At 49.3% G+C, this 20848-nt stretch overlaps 2 protein-coding genes across 22 annotated transcripts in view; one reads left to right on the forward strand and one right to left on the reverse strand.

The window, feature by feature from the left end:
* Positions 1 to 313: 313 nt before the first annotated feature.
* RARS1 (arginyl-tRNA synthetase 1) lies at positions 314 to 16895 on the forward strand. Of its 3 annotated transcripts, none has more exons than XM_086851324.1 (16): positions 314 to 502; positions 2018 to 2114; positions 5615 to 5749; positions 6254 to 6442; positions 9634 to 9745; positions 10737 to 10837; positions 11256 to 11377; positions 11691 to 11811; positions 12114 to 12243; positions 12565 to 12669; positions 13523 to 13701; positions 13986 to 14095; positions 14609 to 14714; positions 15449 to 15621; positions 16148 to 16395; positions 16748 to 16895. In XM_086851324.1, the coding sequence occupies exons 4-16, from the start codon at positions 6290 to 6292 to the stop codon at positions 16855 to 16857; spliced, it is 1770 nt and encodes a 589-aa protein (XP_086707450.1). In that variant the 5' UTR covers positions 314 to 502; positions 2018 to 2114; positions 5615 to 5749; positions 6254 to 6289; the 3' UTR covers positions 16858 to 16895. The 3 variants fall into 3 exon arrangements, with proteins under 3 accessions (XP_086707450.1, XP_086707449.1, XP_086707451.1); XM_086851325.1 differs by lacking the exon at positions 314 to 502 and adding an exon at positions 587 to 1052; XM_086851323.1 differs by lacking the exon at positions 2018 to 2114 and having other exon boundaries at positions 330 to 502.
* The window catches only part of LOC111935738 (rho GTPase-activating protein 7-like), a 57069-nt gene continuing 46605 nt past the window's right edge, over positions 10385 to 20848 (reverse strand). For 7 of the 19 annotated variants that reach the window (XM_023936258.2, XM_086851316.1, XM_086851318.1 and 4 more), the window contains 2 exons: positions 19425 to 19539; positions 17360 to 19027 (listed from right to left, as the gene is read on the reverse strand). In XM_023936258.2, the coding sequence (XP_023792026.2) occupies positions 19010 to 19027; positions 19425 to 19539 (133 nt within the window). In that variant the 3' untranslated portion in view covers positions 17360 to 19009. Of the gene's footprint in view, positions 16865 to 17162; positions 17242 to 17359; positions 19028 to 19424; positions 19540 to 20848 lie in introns of those variants that run through there. The other 12 variants (XR_015276605.1, XR_015276608.1, XR_015276607.1 and 9 more) reach the window with 2 other exon arrangements.

Genomic DNA, 20848 nt, shown 5'->3' on the forward strand with positions numbered 1-20848 from the left:
CCAAGTGCTCCAGGGGCTCTGGCAGCCTCAGGGCTGTGCCCATTCCCTGGGGAGCCTGAGCAGTGTCCTACCACCCTCTGGGGGAAAAACCTTTTCCTGAGATCCAGCCTAAACCTCCCCTGGCCCAGCTCCAGCTGTTCCCTCGGCTCCTGTCACTTGCTGGCTTTCCTCCCTGTCTGAACATTCCCCGTGTCCATTTTGTGGACGCCTCCTGGGGACGGGACACGTTTCCAAGTGCGGGGTGGTGACACGGAATGAGGGGCTGTGGGAGGGGGCGGGGGTGCTCTTTCCCAGTTCCCCTCAGGCCGCAGGTGTCCATGGCCGGCCCGGTTCCGAGGGCAGCATTCCCGGTCCCGCCGGGTCCTCCCCGCCGCCTGGGGGCGCTGCAGCCGCGGCCGCGCCGCTCCGCCCGCCTTCCGCTTCCCGCGGCTCCGCTCCCGGTTCCGGCCGCCCGAGGATGGAGGCGCGCGTGGCGCAGTCCGCGGCAAGGCTGGCGCGGCAGGTGCGGGGCCGGGCGGGGCGGGACGGCGGGGCACCGCACCGCACGGACCGGGACAGCCCCGACCGGGACAGCCCCGGGCTCCGCGGGGCGCAGGTGGCGGGCGAGCCCCGAGAGCCTGCCCCGGTACCGAAGCCCGCGCGGTGCCCGGTGCTCCGGGCGGGTCGCTGGGCCCCGCGGGGTCTGTCTGGGAAGGGAAGGCGGAGAGCGGGCAGGGCTGAAAGCGCTTCCAGGGCTGCTCCCGTCTCTCCCGGGACTGAGGGCAGGGCTGCAGCGCTGCCTTGTCTCACACCTGGGCGTGAGGGCGAGCTTGTGAGAGCGTTCCGAAACAGCTTCCCGAAGAGTCAGCGGGACCCGGCCCCACACGGCCTGGTGACGCCGCTCGGTTCCCGGTGCTGTGCCGTGCTCTGGCCGGGCGGGGATCACCCGGTGGGCCCAGGGGCGGCAGCAGCGCCGGCTCCGGGCCCCCGGAGCCCTGGGCAGCCAGGGAGAGATGTGTCTCCTGTGCTGCTGGCACCCTGGCCTCCTCGGACAGCTTTACTGCAGCCATAAGGTGCTTAGGTTTGGGAAAAGATGGTGACAACCCTCTGCCTTTCAGTGACGCTAATAATAGAAAATAAAACCTCCAGGTCTGTCTGAGGCAATGACCAGTATTGACAGTAGAGTGCAGAGGCAGCTTCAGGAAAGCTTTGACTCCTCTTCACTTCATACCTTGCCCATTGCCTCAGGAGCATCCAGCTGAGAGGTTCCAGACCCTTTGGGTTTTTGCCTGCCACACTTGTGTGCTCTTGAGCAACTTTAGGGTGTGATTTCTGCTCACAGCATATAACAGGCACTGAGATAATAAATCTGGCGGTTGAATCTCTGCAGCTCCTTCTTGAGTTTGATTTTCCCTTTCTCCTTTGTTGCTAGGAGAGGAAGGCCACCTCAGGTGTTCTGGCAAAGTGGCTCTCACTTTGCTGTCACTGCTGTTTGGTCTTTAGTCCATAAGCAGATTCCAGGCACTGGAAGCAGAGCAGGAGGGATAGTGTTCAGCTCTAACTCTTGGAGGCTGCAGGAGGCCATGCAGAATTACTGTGCCTCACTCTGCCTGTCACTCCCAGCCACATGCTCCCTGTTTCCAGCTGCAGCATGCCCTGGAGCCTGTGGGGAGCCAGGCTGCAGGAAAATAACCCAATAAAGAGCAAGCAGTGTGTGCTTAGCCAGCTCAGCAGGGCTTGGCAGAGTAGGAGTAGAGATAAAACAGCAGGAGGCAAGGAGGGGAGGGAAAGGAGGTGTTCTGCTCCCTTTGCTGTGCTCTCTCTGGCCATTTTCTCTCCTTTATGATTTTTTATTTTTCTTTTTAACATGATGGGGAAAAGCTCTGTCATATTAAGGCCCAGAGACAGATGCCTGTACAAGTTTCATGTTGCCCACCTGCTCAAGTAGGGTTCCTGGAAGACAGTCTTACGTGCTAAGGGAAAATGTAAGGATTATTTTGGTCCTATTGAAAAAGCTGTAGTTTTTTTGTATTCACAGGTGAGGGGAAGATTTCTAGTACTCAGCTGAGCAAAGAGCCCTTGGAGATGTCAGCATGGCCTCATGTAATTCCCACAGCTCATGACATGGTCATCAGGTATGACCCTTTACTGACAAGTTGTACTAGACAGTGCAGGTAGAATAAACCAGGGCTGAACAGCAGCTTCTTCCTTCCTTTTCTCAGTCTTTTAGATCAGAGTTGTACTGGCATTGTCTCCCTTCCTCACTTGGATGGTACTGTGAGAGAGGAGTTGTTAGAAGGCTCCTCTGTAGTTTTGTAGAGTAGTTTGTTTTTTAGAAAGAATGTAGCATTCATAATATGCTCTCAATAGCATCTAGCATTCACAGATCTTTGCTAGAGAATTAACTTTTTCACAGGGTGCTGTGATAAGAGGCATTTCTGATGTAAACATCTGAAGACCTTTTTTTCCAGGCAGGCTCAGCAACATGGTTATGGGTGTGGGGTTCACAGAGTCATAGCATACCTCAAGTTGGAAGGGACCCATGGACATCAAGTCCACCTCCCCACTCCTCACAGAACTACCTAAAACTAAAACATATTGTTAAGAGCATATTCCAAATGCTCCTTGAACACTGTCAGGTTTGGTGCCACAGCCAGGAGAGCCTGTTTCAGTGTACCAGCACCCTCCCAGTGAAGAACCTTCCTGAACCAGTATGAACTTCCCCTGACACAGCTTCATTTCAATTCCCTGTCTCCTGTCACTGATCACCAGAGAGAGGAGAGTGGTGAGTGCTGTTCCCTGAACAGGGGTGACCACATTGCCAGTTTGCAGATGAAAACTGTACTCGGCTGTGTGGCTGTCCCAGCCCAGATTTTGATATCTCAGCCCCATCAATTCTGGAACCCAGTGTAAGCATTGCTGAATTCAGGCTTTTCTGCTGGGTCATTTTGAATGAAAACTTCATTTTGTCATCTGTATAAGCTGTTGGTGAGCACAATAAAACAGAAACTGAAATGGCAGCAGCAGCACTGGGGTAGGCAGCTAGGCCACCATGGTGAAACCTTTTGTGCTCAGTTCTCACCTGAATAACAACAATAAGGGACTTCTGCTGGAACTTTCTGAAGAAGGGGAGCACTAAACAGGAGAGACAAATGTGTCAGTCTGGAGTGACACGTTGAGCTTGGTCACAACTGAAATGGTGCCATCCCAAATGCCTCCAGGTGCCAGTGCTGTGAATTTGCTGGTTTAATGCAGCCATAGGAAAAAGGTAGATAAGACTTGCTGAACTGTGGCAGTATTTTAGAGTTTTTTACTCCTGGCCAAATCCAAGTGATTATGGTGCTAATTGTCACCCCGTAAAAGAGCTTTCAGGGCCAGATGTCTATCCAGGGGTCAGTGATTCCTGGGCACTGTGGTTCTGGTTTCTGACCATGCACATGGATAAACCTCTTTCATTGTCCTCACTTGTATTGTAACACTGTGGAAAGAAGCTCCAGTAGGTTACTGGCCATCTCATCTCCTGTGAGTCTTCCCTTTCCTTGAGTGGCCAGAGGTATTTGTGATTATGTAGGAAAATCCAGCTCAGATTCCTCTTCAGTAAAGCTTGTCAGTGGTCCCGAAATATTCCAATTGTCGTAGCTTTGGGGGAATCTTAGTGCAGGAGGAATACTTGTGAGCTGCTTGTTGTCTTGGACATGCAAGGATTTTATTTTCAAAAGGAGAACGTGATTTTCTGGTTCTGGAGAATGTTTGCCTTTGATGCAGAACTCTTCCTGGGGTCTTTGAGGCCTGTCCTGAAGCTGGTGACTTCACTAGAGGGAAGATAGTACTGTGTGGACACAATTTACAGATTATGTGATATTAGGTGTAGAAGATACCTTTGCACTTACCTTTAAAGCATGTTCTAGGCTTGGGGGGATGTGTTATGTGTGTCACTGCTCTGATGTTTGTAGCAATAATGGTCACTGAAACTTACAGAAACACAGCTGTGAAAACACAGTGAAATCTCTATTTTTTAATTTGAAGTACAGAAGATTTTACAAATGGGTCTATAAATTATGTGAAATGCTACCAAATCAGGCCAGGAAGGAAAGTTGAAAATAAAGAAATCTATTTGCTGTTGCTTTTATGGGGGAAGGTTTGTCTATGTATGTAAATGAGAGAAAAACTGATTTTTGGGACACCTGCCTTGGGTTTTGAAAAGAAAAGCTGAAATTGGACTATTTGAAGTGAGTTGCTTATAAGGTACAGCTGTGCTGTTCAATGATTTTAGTTGTGTAGATGCCAAACCAGAGGATTTGATAGAGCTTTGGGGTTTTTTCTCAAAGTCCTGTTTCTTCACATCCAAAACTGCAGGAAGCAGCATTGTGTTCTCTGTAGCAGAGGAAACCTTGAAGCTGTAACAGAAGTGGGCCATAAATTGAAGCACAACTGAAGAATGACCTCAAAAGTACTGATTTTCAGCTTGGCCCACAAATAGGCCAATCTTAAAATGGTTTTGCCTCAGGTTTGTGAGCATGTGCAGTTAGTTACAGCAGCATTCCTGGAAGCTGTTGTTCAGGTGGACAAACAAGACCAAGAAATTCAATGGCCCATTTTTTTCCCTAATTAAATAGTCTGATTGTTTCAAGAGCAACAAAGTAAATGAACCCTTTTTTATAAGGTTTGGTGGCCTACAATAATAGCCTGAGCTGCATCCTGCTGTGGAAGTGCTGGCAGAGGAGAGCCTGGATGGGGGAGCCAAGGGGGTGACAGGGTAGGCAGTGCTCTCTGCCTCCCTCCATAGCAGCACCAAGTCTCTCAAACCTTCAGTAGCCTCCAGGATTCTGTGTCAGAGCCAGCTTTGTGGCTCAGGGCACACAGCCCGTTATGGGGGAGGACAAAAGATGGACAACAGAGATGAAACTACAGCTATTTGGTTTCTTTAGAGTGTGAGGTGAGGAAGATTCCTGCTCCTTGCAGCAGCTTCAAATCATTTTGATGCTGGCAAATTTGTCTGAGTCAGGGCTGTGAGTCTAGTGGGACACTGGGAAGTTTGGAACAGATTCCCAAGTGCTCCTGAATGCCTTGTGTCAGTTTTAAGAGAGAAGACATACATTTCCTTCCTAGACAGGGCGGGAAAGGTTGTGTGGCCAGGTGGAAGTGAGTACACCCTGCAGAAATGCCCCTGTGGAGCAGCACACTACTTCTGGCATTCCTGTCTGTAGGTGGGGTTTGAGCTTGCTGGGGTTGTGTGAATGGTCGTGGTTTCCTTCTCTGAAATTGGCCTGTGAGATGGTGAAACAGGCTGAAGGAGGCTTTAGGGATTTTTGAGACAAATCATTTGATATCTTTGTTAAAAAACCTGGGAAAAGTGCTTATTTAGGGAATTTCTCATTAGTATGTCCTGTTGTCTTTCTTGTCTTGGTATTAGTGAGTCTTTTCTCACTGCCTTTTTGAAGGAGTGTTTCAGAATCCTTGTTTTTCACACTAGTAGAAACAGTCTTCAAATATTAATTGTTTGGAATTATTCAGTTTACATGTAGCTGCTGTTACCTTTACAAGGCAAACTAGCAATGTGCCCAAGATCTTGCAGCTCCTCACCTCCTGTCCCCTCTCCAGGAATTATTGTGTGACAACTCAATTTGCTTTTCAGGAAAACGAGATCAAGTTGTTAACTGCAGAAATTGAGCGTCTGAAGAACTTTGGGTGCTTGGGAGTCTCCCCAAGTTTGGAAGGGTTGCGAGACGAAAACGCAAAACTCAAGTACCGGTTAAACTTCCTTAAGAAGGTAAGGGAATAAAGAGTTACTTTTGTACCGTGTGGTTTTTGTTCTCATTAGGACAAGCTAAATAAATGGTGGGAGTTTGTTACAGCTCTGACATGTGGCAGCATGCTTGCTCTGCATTCTGACACCTTAATTGATGGTACATCAGATATTTCTTGGTTCCTTAAAAAGAAACCTGTTTTATGGAAAAAGTCAGTAGGTTTATAAGCCCACATGGTCATGTCTTGGGCAGTCCTTGACCAGTTGGCCCAGCTGAGGTCTATCCCAGGCTCACCAGCACAGGTGTGAGAAGTAATGCAGCCATGCAGTCAGGGGAAGGTTTGTGCTGGGAGGTTCAGCAGGAGAATCATGTGATTTTTATGTTGTATATGTTGCTCCTGTGCCTGGAGGTGTCAGCCAAATCTGTCAGCTGTGCTTTGCCAGGCAGCCAAGAAGAAAAGTGGGATGTAACAGCTCCTCAGATGTTGTGAATTTAGCCTTCTGGATTTTGGTGGTTTTCTTTTTCAGAGCCTTCAAGAGGAAAGAAATAAATCAACCAAAAGCATGGTTAATATCAACAGCTGTCTCCAGGAGATCTTTGGAGCTGCCATTCAGGCTGCCTACCCAGACTTAGAAAACCCTCCTCTGGTGGTGACACCAAGTCAGCAGCCCAAATTTGGGGACTACCAGTGTAACAGTGCCATGGGCATATCACAGGTAAATGATGTAAGCAATCTCAGCAAAGAAACAAAAATGGGGATGTTGTCTGTTGGAAGGTACGGAATAGACAACACAGTGAGAGTTGCAATGTGAGACTTGTTCTGGGCTTGCTGCAGGTGCCTGGGCTGAGAATTGAGTGAGTATTTAATGCATTTTAAGGGAAGCATTGGCCTTTACAGAGCTGGCCTTTAAACCTCTGTTGAGGTGCCTGGTATGAGAGAGTTAACGTGTGTGACACAGAAAAACTGCTCGGTTCGTGGGATCTAAATCAAATCAGGGTTTAAGTGCTGCATCGATTTACTAATGATGTGCAATTAACTACCAATTAGTGAGTTGTATGTTTGGAACTGAAAACAGCAAAACAATAAATCATGATTCTGGAGAATTGCAAAATGTTGAGAAACACCTGCATATCTCTAACCGCTCTTCTCTAGAGCCAGGAAGGTGTAATATCCCCACATTTGTGTGTACATACCCCCTTCTGACAGGGCAGGTGACAAAGGGGCATCTCCAGTTTCCCTTCTTGGCTCACACCTCACGTTGCTATGGGTGCTATGGCTTCCTCCTGCTCACAGACACACATGGCAAAGCAAAGGGGCCCAGGTGCTGCTCTGTGTGCTCTGTTGAGTTTGGATCCCTGTGTCTTACGCCCCAAACTGCCCTCCCTGAGCTCCAGCCAGAAGAAACTGGGCATTGCCAGTCCTAGGCGTGCTCAGGAAGCACCTTCTGAGAGCCCCGGCAGGTGTGGATTGCTGCTTGGGCACTACCCTTCCCAGTCCTCTGGCTCAGTCCTTCGTTTAAATCTCTTATTAAGTCCCTGGGTACAGGGAGTCTGACTAAAGAGGACCCAAATGGAATCAGAGAGACTTCAGCAGTTGCTCAGCCTGCTCAGTGGGCTGGGACTGTGCTGAAGTAAATCCAGGAGGTGTGGGAGAAAGAAGGTAGTGTGTGCTAGCTTATGTGCTGAAGCGGCCAACCTTTTAGCGCAGTGATGTCTTTGGGTGACTAAGTAGACACTTCGTAATTACAGATCTTATATTTGGCAATCTAAACAGAAACAACTCCTTTTTCATGTCCTGTTGTCAATTCACCTTTATTAACCATTTAGACTGGTAGTTTTGACACTGAACTTGCACTGCCCCTCAGGGAGCTCTGCTGTCCCAGGCTGTCCCGGTACAAGGAGCGTGACTGGGGCAGCACGGATACGATACGTGCCAGGCAGCAGGCTCTGGGCTGCAGTGCCAGGAGGAAACAGCCCTCCCACATCCCGTGTCTCCCCTCAGTCTCATTAGCATATTGTGACTGTGCTGCAGCCCTGGGTGACTGCACTGACACGGGATTCAGGGCGCTGCCACTTCTCTGACCGCCGCGTTACCCCAATTAAGTCGCGGTTGGGATTCTCGAGCAGTCCAGGCTTCCCAGTGCCGACGTGGTTCACATAACTCGGTGTCTGAACGGTCTCCTTCCAGCCAGCTTTCAGTTCCAGGTTGTCAGCTGTGGTGGTGAATAAGGGTTCCTAGTGCTGGGCTTGGCTGTGGAGTTTGTTCCCTGGGCAGGCTTGGCTGTGCTCACACAGGCAGTGTGTCAGCATGGCAGAGCCAGGGGATGACAGCGGCAGGTTGGGAAATTTCTGTCAGCCTGTTTTAGGGGCTTGGCTGTGGTGCAGGTCTTCCCTGGGCAGAGCTGACACGGGTCAGGGTCACTGGGACTGCCAGCAGAGCGGGAAGTGCCCTGACTGGGGCAGCACTGGTACGTGCCAGGCAGCAGCCTTTCCCTGCCGGTGCGCTGATGTGGAAGGGACCCTCACAAATGCCTGTTGTTTTCCTGGGAGCTCATTAGCATATTAATGCTTGGGGTTTCAGCCAGGAGCTCTGCTTGCTCCTGAGAGTAACAGGAGTCTGGTAACCATTTCTGGAATGGTTCAGATAACATGCCTGTAATCTGGTGTAATGTGCCCATAATCTGGGTTTGCATTTATTTTTCCTGTAGTTTGCACTTTGAGTAGCTCTAAAGCTACTGAGGTTTGCTTTTCATGCCCTTTTTAAGCCTTTTCCATTTTGTAAGGATCCTGTGTATGACAGGTTAAACAGAAGACTGTAACTATAGTAGAAATACATTTTAGAGCAGACTGCAAATTAGCAATTACAAGCAGTGAGCGTAAATTCTGAGTTGTCAAAGAGGTACATCGTCTTCGTGGCCTCAGTGGGATTGTTTTAAACACATCACAGTAATGCTGGAAAATCATGTGCTCAGAAACAGATACTTGTGGTAATTTTATACAAGTGTGAATGTAGCGTTTTGCAAGGGATGGGTTGAGCTAGCTTACAGAATCCTCCTAAAGGGTGTTTTTGTAAGATTTGCAGAAAGCTTTGTGAGAAGATGCTTTGGGAACGGACAGGGAAGTTGTGTGCTTGGACTAGGTGATCTTCAAAGGTGTGTTCCAGCTCAAACCACTCTGATGCTATCTGATGTGTCCTGTTGTTCTTTGAGTTTCTCACAGTGGGCTGCTCATGTCTCCAGGGAAAATGAGAGCTACTTTAACAGCAGTTTCTCTGATGCTCTTTGAAGAAAATTGGGTAGTGCTGGGATTAACTTTGCTTGCTTGGGTTGTTGGATTTTATTTATTTATTCACTTATTAATCTATTCACTTATTTATTTATTAAGCTCGAGACTAAGACAGGGCTGAAGGCAGTTTGCTTTGGTTGTGTTTAATCATAAATAAACAGACCTGCTCTGAAACCACACTCAGCATCTGCTGGAGGCACAGTTCAGAACTTCAAATGTGAATGCTGGCATAGCTGAGGACACCCATGAGACTGATCAACAGGATTGTGTAGCACTGAAGGACTTTGCCAGCTATGTTGATTTTTAGAGGGTTTGTCCCTTTTACTAGCTTAAAGAAATAGAAATTTGCCAAACCACTTAGCAGATTTTGAAAAATAGCCTGGGAGACTTTCTTCTGACATAGGGACTGCTCTGAGGAGAAGGAGGTAAACATGTTTGGTCCAGTTAGGTTTATGATCTAATCTGTAAAATTTGCTGGAGATGTTTCTCTTTGTGTGTATCTCTGTATTATGAAGCTAAAGGACCATGAGGATGTTTCAGTGCCTCAGTATCTGTGCTCTCTCTTTTGCTCTACAGAATGTTTCAGAGGATTGAATTTTACTTGATCTTTGTTGTGTTCCAGATACTGCTCAAAACTAGGGAACAGAAGGTGATCCCACGAGAAATAGCAGAGAAAATAGCAAAAAATATCCCTGCCAATGAATGCATTGAGAAGGTTGAAATTGCTGGTCCTGGTAAGATAATTTCATTTTACACACTTTGTATATCTTAAAGCAAAAAGGGCAGTTATATAGTGAGAGGAAGCAGAGTTGAGTACTACTGTTTTGTGGTTTAAAACTCCAGTTTCACAGTGAATTAACTTCTTCTGTCTTGGTAAGCTTAGTAGCACTCAGACTTGTGCAGCAGCAGAAAATCTGCTTCTGCATTAGAATTGGCAGGTATGATCATGAGCCCTTTAATTAGCAATTTTTCCACTGATCCTTAAGGGGACAGCTTTTCCTCTTTCAATACTGGTGATGGGAATCAAACCACAGTCATGGAATCACAGCAAAAATCAACAGCCCTTTTCACTGTTGCTTGCATGGAGAGGAGACCTTGTCCTCTGAGAACTGAGAGGCTGGAGTAGCATGGAGTTTATTAATTACTGCATTTGTTTTGTCCCTGTGACCCAGGACAAAATACAAGGGCTCGTACTCCTTAGAGCTTCAGCATAAACACAAAAATCCCATGGCTGTGCCCCCTTCCAGGGCTGGGGCTTGTTCACTGCCTCTGTGAAATAAGAGAAGTAAAACAATGTCATAGCATGAGCATAAATCATCCCAGATGAAACTATATGTTTTAGGATATTAATTTTTAAAAAAGATAAAGCAGGATTTGGTTTTGCATTCTGGAAACCAGATTATTTATTTTCTCACAAAAAATTGCTTCTGTAAATTCATCTTTGAGTGACAGTGTACAAAAAGGAGTTAGGTCAGTGCTGTAGCTTGCAGCATGTGACTCCTGCAGTAACAGCTATAGTGGTGTGAACAGACTCTTCTAATCTGGGAACAAAAATTGTCTTCAAGTGACAGCTTTGTTGTCCTGTGACTGAAAAATGTTTTGTCAAGCTGACTTCATGTGCTCTTGTGCTTGATGCATGAAAACAGAAATCCAGGGGGAAGGAAACAAAGTGTTTCAAGGCGCTTCTGCAGCCCCAGCACTCATTGCTGGTTTTTTCCTGCAAAGGTTTTATCAATGTCCACTTGAGGAAGGATTTTGTGTCGAAGCAGCTGAGCAGTTTATTGATCAATGGAGTTCAACCACCAGCTATTGGCAAAAGGAAAAAGGTACAGCAGTAAGCACACAGCCATCTTGCTACAGGGGAAATGTTCTGGACTGCAGATAGCATTGAAATCCCCCCTGAAGGGATGTGCTGAGCAGATGTCCACATCAGCAGGTTGTTAGAGCAGAGTATGTGGGATGTGGCATAGGAACTGGGGACCATGGGGTAGGTCACCTGTACTTGCTGTGGTCTCTGGTGGCTGAGGGACAGGGCTCCTTGGGGGTGGGGGTTGTGCCCAGGTCAGTCTGGGAGTGATCCCTGACCCTCGGCTGGGCTGCAGCAAAGCTCACTCTGATGTTCCTTGCCGAGGGTCAGCGGAGATGATTCTTGTTCCCCCTGTTCCCCCTAACAAAACCCAGATCAAACACACGAGGTGTGGTAATGGCCTTTTATTCATGTGTTCCTTTGGTTCTGTGTCCAAGGTGGTGGTGGATTTTTCCTCCCCCAACATTGCAAAGGAGATGCACGTTGGCCACCTGCGCTCTACCATCATCGGGGAGAGCATGTGCCGGCTCTTCGAGTTCGCGGGTTATGATGTTCTGAGGTGAGACTCCAGGGCTGGCTGTAGTGGGCTTGCTGGGCTGTTTGTGCAGTCCCTGTCTCTCTCCTCTGCTCTGTATTGGCTTAGTTTATAACCACACAGCAAATAACCCTTTATAGATACTAAGCTGAGCAAGTGTAGCAGGGTTAGGCATCAAGGTCAGCAGCAGCTTCAGTGCAGTGAAACTGGGGAGCTTGCCTTGGTTGAGTTTCTGGTATTATGTGTGTTTCTTTTAGAATATATATTTTTTCAATGTGTGTATCTTAAAGTATATGTTTAAGAGATGATTATTATTGTTCTCTTTAATTGCTCCAAGGTTGAACCATTTAGGGGATTGGGGTACCCAGTTTGGAATGCTCATTGCTCACCTCCAGGACAAATTTCCAGATTACTTAACTGTTTCTCCTCCCATTGGGGATCTCCAAGCTTTTTACAAGGTATGTGTAGCAGATAAGTGTGATGTTTATGTCAGCATCTGAAAAGCAGATTGAGGAGCTTCACAAATTGCAGCATAGTTTTGGAGAAACGAAAGTATCAAGTCACTGTTATTATTGCAATAACCAGCCATGGTGGGGTGAAGTGTGGTATCTGGTATTGAGCTGTCTGTATGGGGCACAGTCAAAGGCCTTTGTAAGCACATGGCCTTTCTATCCTGAGGTGAGCATACTTGGAGAGCCTGTCAGGAGTGCTGGTTTGTTTCAGGGGAGAAAGCAGTGCTTTTCCACACGTTTCCCTGCAGGAATCCAAGCGGAGGTTTGACACAGAGGAGGAGTTTAAGAAGCGAGCCTACCAATGTGTGGTGCTGCTGCAGAGCAAAAACCCCGACTTCATTAAAGCCTGGAATCTCATCTGTGACGTGTCACGCAGAGGTGACTTTGCCACATCTGGAATCATGTCTCAGCAGTAGAACAGTGTGGCTTTCCTCACTTTGAGCACACCCTTCTGTTTACTCTTGAAAATCACTGCCACACTGCTAAAAGAAGCTGAAAGCAAAAAGGCAGTACAACCAAAGTACTGGGTTGTGTTATGTGGAGACTTTCAGCTAAATCTTTTGTCTCCTGAGTTGTAGTCTGATGGCTTGCCCAAGAGATGGATAATGCTTTTTGGGCCTTGCTATACCCACTGGTAAACATGCCACTGGTTCCCACTGTGTGCTTTTAATGTAAGTTTTTCCTTCTGTTTCTCTCAAGAATTCCAGAAAATCTACAACTGTTTGGACATCACAATCATAGAGAGAGGGGAATCCTTCTACCATGAGATGATGAAAGACATTGTGAAAGAATTTGAAGATAAAGGTAAGGCTTTTGGTCTCAGGTCAGAAGCAGCTGTGAGGATGAGCATGGTAACCTCAATCCTATTCAGCAGAGCTTAAGGCTGATGCTTTTCAAGTTGCATCTTCCCCACCTTTGCTTTTTTTCTCAGCCACATTTCCTAGGAGGCTTTTCCTCATTCCAGAAAGCCTGAATCTTTCTTGCTGACATCAAAAGCAGTTTGTCTGTGATATTTGTAGGCAGTAGCACAGAGTACTACTGGAATTTATTGTATTCTGATTAAACAGTCAAGGAGCAATATAAGACAGACTTCCCAGTCTTAGAGTTGTGACTGTGTGGGAACTTTGTCTGAGAAATCTCTGTGAAGACAGTGGGATTTTTGGATCATGTTGTCTTTGAAACTGACAAGAAGCCAAATACAGCATAAAAAGTCTCTGGTTTTATGTGTTCCTGTCTGGATTTTGCAGTTCTTGAGCCTCACCATGTGAAGCATTCTGACTGTCTCACCTCAGAAGGACCCTGTACAGAGTCCTCATCACACCTCTGTAGCATTTCTGTTGCCTTTAATGCCATATTTTGTGATGGGTTTGTGGCTTTACAGGCAGATCTGGATGCAAGTGATGGGAGTTTTTGAATTAGGTCTTTCCTGGTAAGGCCACATTTATACAGATCTGCTTCCTTGTGTGTCATTCTGGAAGTGCTGTACAGAATGGGACTTGTGTTGGCACGGGAGTTCTCATGGAGGTCTTTTCATATTTTTGATTATGTGAGTGTGTGGCCTTTTCTTCCTGGTAGCAGCAGGGAAGGGAAGTGTTGCTGCTGGCCCAGAACCTCCCTGTTGTGATTCAACACAGAATGTTTTTCATTGCTTATGCAGGATTTGTCCAGGTAGATGATGGTCGGAAGGTGGTGTTCGTCCCGGGTTTCCCCGTCCCACTGACAATCATGAAATCCGACGGAGGTTACACGTATGACACATCAGACTTGGCTGCTCTGAAGCACAGGCTGTGTGAAGAGAAGGGTGACATCCTTATCTACGTTGTTGATAGTGGCCAGGTGAGTTCAGCATCCTCTGCTGTAACTGAAGGTGCTGGTCAGCACAGAGTGTGTGAAGTGATGGATGCAGCAGTAACACAGGTAGAACACCACAGGGTCTTTAATGTGATTGGTATATTTACTCCTTATCTGAGCAGTGATGGGAATTTGCCTGTTGCTGCTTCTGTAAAGCTGGAAACATTTTAAGTCTTACTGTGAGAGCATTGTTGTGAATAGGATAAAGCTGTGAAGAAACTGCACCTGGAGGAATGGATTAAGAACCACTGGTGTTTATTTCCTTGCAGTCTGTGCATTTCCAAACAGTGTTTGCAGCTGGACAGATGATTGGCTGGTATGATCCCAAAGTCACCAGAGTGGCCCATGCTGCCTTTGGAGTCGTGCTGGGAGAAGACAAGTAAGTGTCTGGGTGTACTTTTTCTTCTGTCTGTGCTCTCATTCATTGACAAGTACATATGTGGCACACCAAAAAAAAACAAAAGAAAGCACTGCATCCTATGCTATTACCCATAACTGTGTCATTGTGTTCTGTGTCATTGTCCTTGATCCACACAGTCACTGCTGCTGTGGTCACATTCCCTCTCGAGCCTGGCTTCTGCTGCCTGGCATTTGGCAAGGGGCACTTGGATTGGCTGGTGGAAGCTGATGTAGGTACTGGGAGATGGCACTGGTAAAGACCATGATTTTCATTACTTTCCACCTCCTTCATGGTAGATGAAACAAAAATTGGGAGGTCTAGTACTGGTATTGTTGCTGCTTAATGTCTGCAGCTGTACAGTTCTGACTGTTGAATTCCTTCAGTACAAAAGGATTTGCCATGTGCTTTTTTGCTAAGCTTGCTGGGCAGTAGGCAGAGGGTGGAAGTGTTTTGCCTCTTGTGCAGGTGGTGATTTTGGCTGTGTGTTTTCAGGAAGAAGTTCAAGACTCGTTCAGGGGACACGGTGCGTCTCATAGACCTGTTGGAGGAAGGGCTGAAGCGAGCCATGGACAAGCTGAAGGACAAGGAACGAGACAAGGTAGTTGTGATATATTGCTATTCTTTCCTGAGAACTTCCCAGATGTGTTCACAGACTTACCATCTGCAATGTTTAATGAGATTTCTGTCAGTCTTGCTTCTTGATGGCCTGCAGAGAACTGGACAGTGTGGGTCATGGAACGTAACAGAAGGACCAAACTCTGTCCAAGCACAGTGTGAGGCAGTGTAATTGGGAAGTGTAGTTAGGGTGAAAGTGAAAAGCCCCTTTTCAAACAGGAACACAAGGAAGCAAGAAAAAAGAAATCCACCTTGAAAATGTCTCAATGGCTCATTGGAGTTAGGTACAAAGTGCTGCTTTGCCCTGCTACCACCACTCCAGCAGAGAGGGGTTTGCAAGTGTTTGGATTGACCAAAATGCAAAATGTAAGAGTAGGAGGACCAGCATTTGTTCCCTGTACTTGCAGTTTGTAGGAAGCAGGAGCAGAGCACATCACACCTGGCAGGTTGTGGGGCACAGAGGTCCTGTGGGCTGTCAGAAGAGGGAGTCAGCCCTAACCCTAGCAGGGCTGTGGTGCCAGTGGATTGCAGGAAAAGTGGGGGGTGGGTGTGGGGTTGTCTGGCGCCTTGAAGCAGAGAGGTGTGTGTGAACTGAGCACCAGGTGGGTAAATCCCCTCAGCAGCCTGGGCTTTCCTTCTGAGCCCTGCTGAGAGCCCAGGGCTGTGTGTTGTGCTCATTCTTCCTCTTGACTGTTGCCTGTTTCGAAATTGCACCAGGTCCTGACGCCAGAAGAGCTGAAAGCTGCCCAGACATCAGTGGCTTTTGGATGCATTAAATATGCAGATCTGTCCCACAACAGACTCAATGATTATGTGTTCTCCTTTGACAAGATGCTGGATGACCGGGGGAACACAGCTGCCTATCTGCTCTATGCCTTCACACGGATCAGGTGCGTGGGGTGCAGGAGCTGCAGGAGCTGGTGCTCTCTGCATCTGTGTCACAAAGGGGTGACAGTCATGTCAGTGCTGTTGGGGGTGTTTGGTAAGAGAAGCCAGCCACACTGGTATGCACCACAGACTAGATTTTGTCATTGCACACAATGTGTCCAGTGCCACCTGAAACGGCTCCTCTGTGTGAGACAGCCCAGGGAGGACACTGTGGGAGTTGCTGGTAAGCAGAGGATTTAGGTGGTTGGAAAAGGATGCATCTCTGTTCCAGCAGCTGGTCAGTTCAGCTATTGTCACACCGGTTTTTCTGGTACCAGTTTGCCTGGCAGTGTCAGATGTCCTTGCTGATGCGGGTGCCTGGAGCCCATTCCTCCCTGTTCCTCTGCCATGTCCTCTTTGGTCTGGTCACCCAGGACTAGGCAAGGGAGGCCATCAGCCCTGAGCCAAGCCAGACAGGTGGCCAGGCTGGGCCTGGGCAGGCTGGACAGTGGGACCCTCACAAGCAGACTCTGTTTTGCACCATTCCAGGGCAATTGCTCGCCTGGCCAATATTGATGAGCAGATGCTGCGGAAGGCAGCCAGAGAGGAGGTGCTTGTCCTTGACCATGAGAAGGAGTGGAAGCTGGGCAAGTGCATCCTGAGGTTTCCTGAGATCCTGCAGAAGATCCTGGAGGACTTGTTATTGCACACACTCTGTGACTACCTGTATGAGCTGGCCACCACCTTCACTGAGTTCTACGACAGCTGCTACTGTGTTGAGAAGGACAGGCACACTGGTGAGTGTTGGCCATGGGGTGCTGCGTGTTCCTGTGTGACGTCCTTTGGTGTTACAGCCAGCTCCAGGGTGTTACTCTTTGTTGGAAAGGCTGTTGTCACACTTCTGTGTCCATGTAGGAAGACTGACAGAGACTGGCAGAGCCTGTGTTGTCACTGAGCAGGAAGGCTGAGTAGAGTTGGGAGCAGTCAGGCCCCTGGAAACAGGAGGGGTGGTCAGTCTGCCTGGCTTGGGGGGAGCAGGAAGGGTTCCATGTGCCAGTCCAGGGCCTGGTTTTGGGCGGAGGGGCTTCCCCTGGGGAAGGCACTGTTGTTCTGAGCAGCTACTCCAGCTCCTCTGTCTGTGTTTTCCAGGCCAGATTGTGAAGGTGAATATGTGGAGGCTGCTGCTGTGCGAAGCCACTGCCACCGTCATGGCCAAAGGATTCGACATCCTGGGGATTAAGCCTGTGGAGAGGATGTAGTGGTTCCCTGTGGAATGACAATAAAGGGACTAAACAAACTGGAGTTGTCTCTGTCTGTTGGAGTGGGGTTGTGGTAAGGGAAAAAAAGTAGAGGGAGAGGGAAAAGAAGAGAAAAGGAGTGTGGCTTCAGCAGCTGCAGATACAGAGGCACACAAGTGGCTGTGAGCATAGCTCAGAGCAATTCTTGGCGCAGGAGCCAAAGCCCATGAACTCAGAACACCCAAGGGTACCTCCAGAAAGCCTCCAGCCACCCACACTCCCAAATCCAATGATATTCTGATCCATACTCCCTCCATCCACTTTACCTTAGGTGCCAGGTATGAGCAGGTCACCCAGTCTTTGATGTCATCTGTGATGGCGTGGGGAGGCAGGCAGCAGTTTTACCTGGAGGAGCAGGAAGCCCAGGGGAGGAGCAGATCAGTTAAACTACATTTCCTCTGAGGAAAACACAAGGGAAATGCCTTTCTCCCTCAGCAGCAGTGTTTGAATCCCTATGGAGTTGCAAATCTCTCTGCAGTGCATATCGATCTTGGGCAACTACAAGGAGCCACAGCTCCTGCCTTTGCTTTGGGGTTGTTGGAGGCTCTGCTGTGAGCCTCCTAAAAATTACTGAGTCCTAAAGAAGCACAGAAATGCTGCTGTGCTACCACTGGAGACAAGATGTTGCATTGATGCAGGTGCTCACTGACATATTTATGTACATACATATTTGTATATATGTAGATCTGTATATATAGATATAAGAGATCTGTATCAGGTTGTTACATGTCCAGAGAGCTGGGGAGGGCTCAGCTCTCACAGCTGGACAGTGTCCAGTGCCTCGTGTGCTGGACACCAGCTGGCACTTCACCAAGTGCAGACCTGTCCAACAGGCTGAGCACTGCCCACAACCCCAGCAGGGCCTGGTGCCTGCAGTGACAGCAGGGTGACAGCTGTGTCACATCACCTGCTGCTCCCTGTCCCCCAGCTGCACCCACACCCGTGCCATGGCCGTGCTCTCCCTGCTCCTGGGGCTGAGGCAGAGCCAGGCAGGGCTGGGCAGTGCCTCACCAGCCAGGGCCCCATCCCGCCCTACCTGGGGCCACGCCGGGCAGGCTGGGGGTGGCAGTGGTGACGAGCCGGGTCCTGCACGCTCAGGTTCAGTGGCAGAAGCAGCGTCAGCCGCAGTCCAGTGATGGCCACAGTGACCAGTCCAGGTCTGGGTCCAGAGCAGCAGACCCACGTGTTCCTCCAGGCACGGGCACGGCAGAGGCTGCCACGCTGAGCTGTGACCTCAGCAGAAGGGGGACAGCCCTCTCCAGGCAATCCCTGAGTCTCAGCACCAAATGCCTACCCTGCCACAGTGGGGTCACACCAGCAGGACCCCAGCACCCCAGGGAGAGGGGCAGCCCCACAGCTCAGGGCTGGAGTCAGCAATGGCCATAGCAGGGGTGTGTGGACTGTCTGTGTAAGGGTAGCTCAGGGGCCCCATGGGGCTATTCCATGGGAACATGCAGCCAGGAACAGGGCCAGCTCCCTGCTGCCAGGATTGACCAGAGGGTGCAGGGTAGGCAGCAGTGTCAGGGCATCCCAAGGAACCTCAGAGCTGGGCAGAGGGGTTCAGGCCACTGCTGGAGAAACAGGGACCCAGGGATGGGCTGGGGGTGGAGGGGGCACTAAAGAGCCCTGTCTGGGCTGGAGACTGGTGCCCTGCAGGGATCAGAGCCCTGGGAACCCAGCTGTCCTGGGGTGGGGTGTCACTCAGAAGCCAGGCACTGGAATCAGTGCTGGGGGAGCCCTGGGGAAGGGCCATGTGTCAGTGCAGGGGAGCCATGGGGCAGTGTCCCCTGCCCAGACCAGGAGTTGGAGCAGAGCATGAGAAGGTCTGAGCTGAATGTTGGAGTGTGGACAGAACCCCTGAGGGTGTCAAGTGGGACAACAGGGCTGGCAGGGCAGCTGCCCCATCCCACACTGCTGGAGCTGGGCCAGAGGTGGCAGCCAGGGTCAGCCAGGAGCAAAGATCATCAGACACATCCATGGCGATGAGGTCCGAGGTAGAGCCAGGAAGGTGAGCCAGCAAGGGAGGTCAGGATCAGGTCCAGGGACAGCAACCAGGGTTAGCCACAGTCTAAGGATCACTAGGCAAGTCCATATTGATGGGCAAAGGCCGCGGTCAAGCTGGGAAGTCAGTCTGTGGGCCAAGGTCCAGGTTCAGATTACTGGGGTCAATGGCCAGGCACAGGCATGGCTGTTGCTCTGGCCAGGCCCCAGCAGCAAAACTTCAACCCATTCTCCAGCAGGGATGGCCAGGGCCTCCCAGCCTGGGCACATGGCAGCCACTGCCCCACAGGTGCTCTCTAAGCTGTCCCCATGGAGTCAAGCCCCATCACACTGGGATGGAGTGGGGAATAGAACAGTGCTCGCAGTGACACTCGTTTTCTCTTTGGCAGCAGCAGGACTCCCACCTGCCACCAGTGCAGAGCAGCAGCTGGGCTGGCAGGGACATTGCCCATCTGCTGCTCCGAGCTTACCACCCCCCTTCCCCCAGGATGCCCAGAGCTCTTGCCTGGTGACAATGAGTGATGTACCTGGAAGAGCCTGTTGCACTCCATTATCATGTGGGCCAAGCCCTGCGTTGCTGCCAGGTTCTCGTTCAGCTCCCTCTGGTCTGGCTTCCCCAAGCTGCACTTCCTCTGACTGGATCTAGGAGAGGGGAAGGTGAGAGGAAGGCTGAGCGAGAAGAGTGCTGGGAACCACACACAAAACACACTGCACTGCAGGACCTGCACATGGAGAGCTCATGCAATGTGACCACTGAAGGTCAATTCCCCCCAGCACGTCCCAAAGGTGTCCAGGGCACTACAGACCAGTAGTAATGGACACCCAAGAAAGGCAAGTCAAGGAATTTATTCCCCAAACACATCATTACACACTTGGCCAAGAACAACAATGACCCCAAGCTTATTTGTGTATAATCTTCAATATCAAGCTCCTTTGCTACCTGCAAAGCCCACGTAGAACCTTCTAAATTCTTTGGTCCAAACCACACCCAGCACATTTAAAAAACAGTCCCCTCTTTTAATTCATGCTACTGGAATTACATCATCAGTCCTGGCTTCTGAAACTTTTATTTATGTGCATTCCTGCCAAATGGCTTGAAAATTGGGTGGAAGATAATAGTCCTCAGTGCTGCTCCTCAGAGTCAGACCTGTCAGCTTGAACCCTTTGAAGTGGGAACCCTGCACCAAGGCATTAATGCACAGTTACAGCAGAGCTAAAGCTTCAAAGCATCCTGGCTCCTAAACACTGACAACAAAGAGAAAACTCCATTGCTATCTTTGGTCCTAACATTTCAGAGCAGTGTTAATGTAAAGCAAAGAGGAACAACTCCCAGAGTGTAACTCCTAGGAGCTCAAACAGCACAGCAATCCTGCAGGACCTGCTGCTGCCGACATTCCATCGCATCCCCAGTACCCTCGCAGTGGCCCCATGGTGTGCCAGCTCTGCACAGGGATGCCTGAGGCATTTCCTGATGTTTTGTGACATTCAAAAGAAAATCCTTAGTGTTTTATTTCCCTTCCCCTGTGCTATCCAGAGCCTGAAAGATGCCAACAGCACATCTGACAGCTTCTGCTTTGGGACCAGCCCTTGCCTGTAGATCCCCAAGTGAGGCGTTCAGCTCGCTCCGCTGTCGGGAGCACGATGCTCCCTGCACAGCCAGCTGTGCTCCCCTGCCCTGATCCGTCTGTCCACAGCCCAGGAGCACGAGCAGAGCAAACAGCCCTGCCTCAGGAGGCCAGATAAGGCATGAATGCTCTCAGAGATTATTTGTCTACTTTGGCCCAAGGGCACCTTCCTCCCTGCACGTACAAACAGGGGATGTTATGCAACCCAGATACTTTTACTTATTTAGATAAATTTACAGAATCCCTGTGGCTCGATTTGGCAGGAATGATCCCCTTATCACCCAGCAGAACCAGTGCCAATAGCTGCCTCAATCTGCCAGGTACCT

This window comes from Cyanistes caeruleus, chromosome 15 (assembly GCF_971803275.1).
Source record: "Cyanistes caeruleus chromosome 15, bCyaCae1.hap1.1, whole genome shotgun sequence".
NCBI classification, from domain to species: Eukaryota; Metazoa; Chordata; class Aves; order Passeriformes; family Paridae; genus Cyanistes; species Cyanistes caeruleus.

Bases quoted from the DNA above. Each gene is read 5' to 3' on its own strand.
- RARS1 (XM_086851323.1), top strand. From the start codon at position 458: ATGGAGGCGCGCGTGGCGCAGTCCGCGGCAAGGCTGGCGCGGCAG. The intron at 11,378-11,690 runs GTGAGACTCCAG...AATTGCTCCAAG, and splicing joins GCGGGTTATGATGTTCTGAG to GTTGAACCATTTAGGGGATT. The intron at 13,702-13,985 runs GTGAGTTCAGCA...ATTTCCTTGCAG, and splicing joins ACGTTGTTGATAGTGGCCAG to TCTGTGCATTTCCAAACAGT.